The sequence below is a fragment of the Hordeum vulgare genome, chromosome 4H (genome assembly GCF_904849725.1).
Source record: "Hordeum vulgare subsp. vulgare chromosome 4H, MorexV3_pseudomolecules_assembly, whole genome shotgun sequence".
Lineage (NCBI taxonomy): Eukaryota > Viridiplantae > Streptophyta > Magnoliopsida > Poales > Poaceae > Hordeum > Hordeum vulgare.
In genome coordinates this window covers 2,317,138-2,325,578 of record NC_058521.1, presented here as the reverse complement: position 1 = coordinate 2,325,578, position 8,441 = coordinate 2,317,138, and the positions used below count along the sequence as shown (strand labels likewise).

At 47.8% G+C, this 8,441-nt stretch overlaps 1 protein-coding gene across 1 annotated transcript; it reads left to right on the top strand.

Annotated features, from left to right (window-relative positions):
* Positions 1-6,537: 6,537 nt before the first annotated feature.
* Positions 6,538-8,195, top strand: LOC123450933. The gene is made up of 3 exons (XM_045127958.1): positions 6,538-6,740; positions 7,310-7,558; positions 7,656-8,195. Exons 1-3 carry the CDS (start codon positions 6,579-6,581, stop codon positions 7,902-7,904), a joined length of 660 nt encoding a protein of 219 aa, XP_044983893.1. The 5' UTR covers positions 6,538-6,578; the 3' UTR covers positions 7,905-8,195.
* The last annotated feature ends 246 nt before the right edge of the window (positions 8,196-8,441 follow it).

Here is an 8,441-nt window from a genome sequence, read left to right as displayed (position 1 = left end):
TAAGGAGGGCAGCAAAACGCACATCACCGCCCACAAAAACTTTTGTGTTCTACTCGAGAAGACATCTACGCATGAACCTAGCTCATGATGCCACTGTTGGGGAACGTCGCATGGGAAACAAAAAATTTCCTACGCGCACGAAGACCTATCATGGTGATGTCCATCTACGAGAGGGGATGAGTGATCTACGTACCCTTGTAGATCGTACAGCAGAAGCGTTAGTGAACGCGGTTGATGTAGTGGAACGTCCTCACGTCCCTCGATCCGCCCCGCGAACAATCCCGCGATCAGTCCCACGATCTAGTACCGAACGGACGGCACCTCCGCGTTCAGCACACGTACAGCTCGACGATGATCTCGGCCTTCTTGATCCAGCAAGAGAGACGGAGAGGTAGAAGAGTTCTCCGGCAGCGTGACGGCGCTCCGGAGGTTGGTGATGACCTTGTCTCAGCAGGGCTCCGCCCGAGCTCTGCAGAAACGCGATCTAGAGGAAAAACCGTGGAGGTCTGTGGTCGGGCTGCCGTGGAAAAGTCGTCCCAAATCAGCCCTAAAACCTCCGTATATATAGGTGGGAGGGAGGGGAGGAGGCAGCCTCAAAACCTAAAGGTTTGGCCGAAATTGGAGGTGGAGGAGTCCTACTCCAATCCTACTTGGAGTAGGATTCCACCTTCCCACTTGGAAACTCTTTCCACCTTGTGTTTTTTCCTTCTCAAACCTTATGGGCCTTAGTGGGAACTTATTCCAGCCCACTAGGGGCTGGTTTATCTCTTCCCACAGCCCATGAGACCCCTTGGGGCGTGACACCCCTCCCGATGGTCCCCGGCACCCCTCCCGGCACTCCCGGTACACTACCGATGAGCCCGAAACTTTTCCGGTAATGCACGAAAACCTTCCGGTAACCAAATGAGGTCATCCTATATATCAATCTTCGTTTCCGGACCATTCCGGAAACCCTCGTGACGTCCGTGATCTCATCCGGGACTCCGAACAACATTCGGTAACCAACCATATAACTCAAATACGCATAAAACAACGTCGAACCTTAAGTGTGCAGACCCTGCGGGTTCGAGAACTATGTAGACATGACCCGAGAGACTCCTCGGTCAATATCCAATAGCGGGACCTGGATGCCCATATTGGATCCTACATATTCTACGAAGATCTTATCGTTTGAACCTCAGTGCCAAGGATTCATATAATCCCGTATGTCATTCCCTTTGTCCTTCGGTATGTTACTTGCCCGAGATTCGATCGTTAGTATCCGCATACCTATTTCAATCTCGTTTACCGGCAAGTCTCTTTACTCGTTCCGTAATACAAGATCCCGCAACTTACATTAAGTTACATTGCTTGCAAGGCTTGTGTGTGATGTTGTATTACCGAGTGGGCCCTGAGATACCTCTCCGTCACACGGAGTGACAAATCCCAGTCTCGATCTATACTAACTCAACGAACACCTTCGGAGATACCTGTAGAGCATCTTTATAGTCACCCAGTTACGTTGCGACGTTTGATACACACAAAGCATTCCTCCGGTGTCCGTGAGTTATATGATCTCATGGTCATAGGAACAAATACTTGACACGCAGAAAACAGTAGCAACAAAATGACACGATCAACATGCTACGTCTATTAGTTTGGGTCTAGTCCATCACATGATTCTCCTAATGATGTGATCCCGTTATCAAGTGACAACACTTGCCTATGGCCAGGAAACCTTGACCATCTTTGATCAACGAGCTAGTCAACTAGAGGCTTACTAGGGACAGTGTTTTGTCTATGTATCCACACAAGTATTGTGTTTCCAATCAATACAATTATAGCATGGATAATAAACGATTATCATGAACTAAGAAATATAATAATAACTAATTTATTATTGCCTCTAGGGCATATTTCCAACACATATACCCCTCCAAACCCATATCATCCACCCCATCTACTTCCCCGTCTATCTGAAAAATATTATTACATAATGTTTGAAGACTAGCACCACCTAATTCACTCATATCCGAATCATTCATAGGTTTAACCGCTGCTAGATTATTGATGAACTCTATGGTTCTGTCAACTTCTAGATCAAGAATATCATTGATGGACTTAGCTATATTATTACTAGATGTACCCATAGAGATTCCTAATTCACTAGCATTACTCAAGATTTCAGAATCAGAAAATTTTAAAATAGATGCAGTCTGATCAATAGACAAACCTGAAGTTTTTTCAGCATCTCGAATTTTTGCAGCTCGCATGGCACGACCTATCGACATATCATCAGCATCAGGCTTCTCCTGAATACGTTGACTGAAACGTCTATCACATGATGAAGGGTCCGGGATCCCCCCAAATGAAATCACATCATCATTAGTAATCTCATTTTGGGTATTCCCTGTTAGGATATAATCAAAGTGGTGGTCAGCATTTGTCTCTTCAACAATGTTATCATAGTTCGAAATATTCATTTGGTGCTTACTGTTCGAAGGTATATGGAAAGAAACAGGATTAGATGGCCTACTCGCCTCCTGCTTGCTGACCCTCATAAACGAATGCGCCTCCCTGTCATTATTTGATGACGGAGCCATTTGAGCTGGAGCTTGCTGCGTGATATCATGCTCAGGCATATGCAGTGGCTCAGTCCTCCTAGCCAGCGGTGCTGCGGAAGATATTTTTCTATTCTCCTTAGTGATCATATGCGTGGCTTCTTTCAGCTTAGATGAGGAAACCGATCTATGAATTGAAACAGAAGGGGCTTGCTCATTCGCCACCTTTTTCGCAATCTCCCTGCCAATCTTATATGGTGTAGTAGGTACATCAAAAGAACCCAAATGTAATGTCTCCATGGGAACTTTTGATGCCGAAGATGTACCCCCAATAGGTAGTTTCTCTTTCTTAGAAGAGGTATGAGGATTATTGTTATCCCTTGACTTCTCGGAATTTTGATCATTCGCATCCTCATGATCTTTATCCCTATCCTCCCCATCTGCCATGAGGGTATCCTCATCATTTGGCTCATTTTGTGGCATCTTTTCGACCTCCACCTCAAGATCATAATGCACACCATCATAAGACCACGGAGCATAATCAGGAATCTGGTCAACATCAAGTACCATCACAAGCAATCTGGCTATCCCCCTCTTGCGTGTAAAGGGCATATCTACTTTCTCAGTCTTCCCAATCAACGAACCAAGGCTCCATGTGATAAGAAAGTCATTAAGCAAAATTTCTGGAATACCTGTAAATCGGATCCAAACCTTCTGTAACCTAGTACCCTGCGGTGCTGGTTTAATGCATTCCTCAAATTCAAGTAAACACTTGCTGCCACTAACCTTACTTACCCCGAAAGTGAGTAACCGTTGAAGATCCTCTCGTCTAGGAAACTCAACTTGGTAAGTATTTTGCTCCACACTTATTGGTTCCCAGTTGTATGTCTCCGAAACCAGCCTTCTCATCTGTTGCGAGACTTGCTCAGTAGTCAACTCCCCATTCGTAACTCTGACGAGACCCGTTCTTGAGCTCTCTAGGCGAGGTGGAGTTAGAACTGAAGTGGAACCTGGTGTCTCAAAAAACATCAGTTTGGTATGGCAAACCCCATATATGTTCATGACAGGCTTTGGAGCTAAAAGTAATGGACATGCCTCATCAATATGTCCAGGCCTTTGACAGATATCACACAACTCCGTGGTACAGTCCACTACAAAGTGACCGGATATCCCACACCTATAACATGTCAATTTTTCTTTTTTGCGAGCCGCCTTGTTGGCTCGCGCTACTTCCCTGTCCTCCGTCGTTATTTGCTGCGTTGTCGGGGTGTCATCTTCCCCCACGTCCTCTTGTGTGACTTCCTTCCATATCGGGCCAGAATTATTCCGACCATAGTTGCGTACTCCGCCCCCGCCTCTTTGCCGGAAGTTCGATCCACGGGTTCCTTCGACAAAGTTACCTTGGGGTGGCTGGAAGGGACGATGCCATTGATTGGCTCCTCCCCCAGGACCTCCTCCGGCCATCCAATTGGATCGACCACCCCCTGATCCAGCAGCAAAATCGTTCCAATGGTTTGCATAGCCTCTGTGTCCATGAAAACCACCTCCGCCACCCCGATTATATGCTCCAGGGGCTCCTCTTCCAGCACCAGCAGACCCACGGCCCTGACCATCAGGCAGCTTAGGATCCCGCGTGCCTGCCACCGTTGTAGCACCTACCGCAGCAACAGGCCCTGCCGCCGCAGGTGCAGTCACCGCAGACGATGGCCCAGCGGACGAACCTGCCTCGGGTGCAGAGGGTGCAGCTTTCGCCGCCATAGAACCCCGCAGGAATACTCCTAGCTGTGCCAGATCGTAACGGAAAGCCTGGAATCGCCTTTCTCCCTCCAGTTAATCCCGATCTTACCCCAGGATCTTTATAACCTGTTGGAGAGTCAGCCGACAATAGACCTTCCTTGTCCACGTCGGTAACCTCGTCAATCTCGGTATGAGTTTTGTCAGGAAAATCAAGTATCTGATCTGTTCCCGCAACGTACTGGGCCATATACCCAGTCGTTCGTGAATCAGCAGATTTAGAGTCCAGCCCATGTTGGCCTAAAATAGAATTCAGACGAGACTCTTTTGTCTGACGACTCCCAAGATCCGTTTTATCTGAAACATGTGCCGCCGGTCGAGATGTCGCCGCCGGTCGACGAGGTTTTCTGAGTGGTGCTCGTTTACAAGAAAGAAAAAAAATCTGCTAACGTCAGAGCCGGAAGACGTATCTTCGGTAGAGGTCCCTTCCATGGTCTTATAGCGTTCGTCGACGTTCGCCGGTGCACGACGCGTCGGAGCACTTCGATCCTGTCTTCGTCATTAGCTGACAGCCCTTCCCAGGCAGGATCTGAAACTGGAACTAACCCATCTATGGATTCTGCGAGCTGCTCCTCCGAGTATCCCACCAGAATGGATTCGCATACGATGTCGGAAGGGGTTGGAGAAGCCGCTGGTGCGTTCTGTAGGTCGTCGTCGTCGTCAGGCAGCGCCCAGAAACGTCCGCCGACGAGGCCAAATCCCCTGCCGGCCGGCGGGGAGCCCATCTCAGGGCTCTCCCCTCCTGTCGCCTCAGAATCGCCCCAGGCTATCCCTAAATAACTGTGGAGCCAACAACGGTCTAGAATTCGACTTCCTTCTAACGCCCAACATATCCAGTTTAGGGGCAGAGAGAACAGTTATTTGCAAACATGAATAATTTCTGCAAAGAGTCTATAGGATGCATATTATGGTGTCACGAAGAAACTAACTCAAGCTTAGATATTGGACTGAACCTCTAACAATAATCAAATGGCAATATGTAGCTTACAGGAAAAAAAAAGGAAGAATCACACCCCGACGCCCCCTCCATCGGTGATGTCGTCGATGCCGGTGACACCGAAGACATGCCCGTCCTGTTTTGGGCGATTCGGGAGTCGGCGACGGCGTCGGGGTGGGTGCCGCCGCGCACACCAGATGACCCCGGCCGGCCCTGCGCCTCTCCGCGGCGGTCGCGGACTTTGGCAGCGGCGGGGCTGGCTTTGGTGGTGATGCAGGCGCGGGCGGTCACGGAGCAGGCTTCTGCGGCGATGCAGGCACGGGCAGCACGGGCGAAAACGACGACGGGCTGGGCGATGTGAGGACCACTAGTTTATTTAGATCTTTTAAAATGTTTAGTCAAATTTCATTCAAACTTTGGTAAAATAATCATAAATATGAATGAAATTTGAACCATTTCTGCGTTCAAACTTTTTTTCAGATGCCCGAAAGCGCTGATTTTTCATACGCCCGAAAATGTATTCTTCATACACCCTACACGTCAAAAAAAAGTCCCCGAACCATAACGTCATGCTCGGATGTCGGACGCGCAAAAAAATAGAAAAAATGCGTTGAACCATAACGAAACGCCCTAAAACATTGTTCGTGATTTAGAAAACCGTTGTTCGTAAAGTTTGATCGAGTGTCGACAGCAAACGCACGTTGAGGCACGTCTGGCAAGTATTGTAGGGTTTTACGGTCGAGAAATCCCTGGAAAATGCATATAGTGTCGAAATGCAATAATAGTTGGCATGGATGCTTCTGATGTTGGTACAATGTCATGGTAAAAGTTTGGGTCCGTTTGAATATGTCGAAAAAAATCGTCCTTCGAGACGACCCTTGGCTCCTACACAAACAGCCTCCGATGGAATAGGTCAAATTTTAGTCATCTTCATATCAACACCAAACTTGTTGTTAGAGAAAAACAAAACAGACAGATTTAATCTTGTCTATGATAAAGGTCGTATGAGAACGATTTCACTCCGTCGACCACAATGATGAATTTGTTGGGTAATTAAGTTTCAAACTATGTTCATTTAAGCCGCTAGAGGCTATTCTTCCCCCATTTAATCTTGTCTCGCTATAGCGTTGCAGTGGTTATATAACAACTAACATAATCTTTTTTAAATGAACATAGTTTGTTTTTACCCTAATGAATTTTATTTTAGTGAAAAAATAACAAGCCCTGGTCTTGTGTGGGGCCCATCTGCTGGTGACCGGAGAGCAGGCTCAGGAAAGCCATTGCCCGCCCGCAGCTTCAGATTAGCCATGTCTCTGGCGCCTCCTCCTCTGCTCCGCCTCCGCGCCTCCCGCCTCTCAGCCGCCGGCCCATCCCGTCCTCTCTCCGGATGCCTCGCCACCGGGAGGGGCCCCGGCTCCGGCCGCGCCTACTGCCTCTTCTCCGGCGCCGGCGCCGGCCGCCGGAAGCAGGTGCGCGGAAAGTCCGTCTCTTTACTAGACCAATCATCTCCCGTGACCAAGATTTGGCTGGGTTTTAGATTTGCTTTGGGTTCAAATTTTGGATTCATGGTTAAATTTGGTGACTGCACAGATAACCTGCTAAATGCTAGTATCGACATTGTTCCTGTCTAGTACAGTAACTGATAATCGCAATCCTGCATCGAGTTAACAGTCGATGCTGATGTTGGATTTAGGAACACATTCAGAATGTCTAGATTTTTCTTTAATCTTGTACTGTACTTACTACATAAGAACATAGCTAAGACGAATAAGGCTGATACTATTGCTGCAAGTGCTACGTTTTGACCATGTTGGTAGAGATTTGATGGTTCCAGACAGCCTGAAATTCCTCATTGTTCTGTAGTATGAAACTGCCCTCTTTGATCTGTGATAGGAATTGTTGGACTACAATCTCGATAAGCATATAACCGACGCTGATTCCTGCGAGAATCCACCGTTTACTCGTTTCTTCCATGGTGTACAGTCGGAGCAATAAAATGGAGTATCAAGATAACATCCAGCTTTGCACTTCCTTGCAGGAGGAAGCTAGGAGAGGGCTGGAGAGTGCCTTAGACCAGAACAAGGCAGGTTTCAGGACATGGGGCGCGGACACTGATACAAGGCGGCGAAGAGAACGGCATGGTGGTCCAGCTCCTGCTGCCAGTGGTGGTGGCAAGGGAAGGTCTGGAGGTGGAGGCGGAGGTGGTTGGTTCAGGTGGTTTAGCAGCGGAGGCTTCTGGGACGCGGCGAAGCAGACTGTTCTGACGATCCTCGCCATTATCGCAGCGGTAAGCCGGGAATGTTGTCATGTGTTACTACGCCTAGTCCTTTTTTATAAAAAAGCATATATAGCAGTGCCAACACTTGCTCAACTTTGCGTTGCAGGTCTTCCTCATCGCAAATTTTAATGTGCTTCTGGCGGCTGCCGTCTATCCGTTGCTGGTCGTGTTGCGGCAAATACGGCGTGCAATCACCTTTGCGGCTTACTGCATTTCTCGGGCCATGTCGGCGCCCACTTCCAGGCCGAAACCAACCCCTGTAGACAGGGGTGAGGTGGTGGCTCCAGCGCCTGTCAAGGAAAGAGCCAGAATGTCTGCAAGAGAACGAGTTGTTGCGAAATGGCGTTCGGACTGAATTGGAGGACGTTTCAACGCCTTGCATCGTTTTACGGGCTGGTCAGGTAGTTTTCATACCATGACTGTACAAGTCCTGTTTCTTGTTTTCAAGAAAGCGGCCGGAGCACAGCACAGACTTTTATATTAGAAGTAGATGGCGTTACGGCTGTTTATGTTTGAATGGGCTAATTATAAGCACTATTTCTGTGGAAGATACCTTGGAAATTCCACATTTACTTGTAGCTGGTGGTTGGATTTGAGCTCTGGGCTTGATCGACAATATATATGCTTATACAGGCAGCTTTCATCAGCAGCAGACTAATAAGCCTGCCAAGTCTGAACTCTGAGAATGTTTTCGGTTCATGTTCAACTTTGGTCCTGTTTTCAGTTCATGTTCGGAGCAACTTTCCTATGTGAATCTGAGAAGCTCACTGAAACCTATGTTTTGTTGTGCATATTCACCCTATTCGGACCAAGTTTCAGGATGGTCATAAATAGACCTCACCTTAAGTTATGATGCTGACTTGTGTGCTGCACCATGCCCATATCTTTGTTT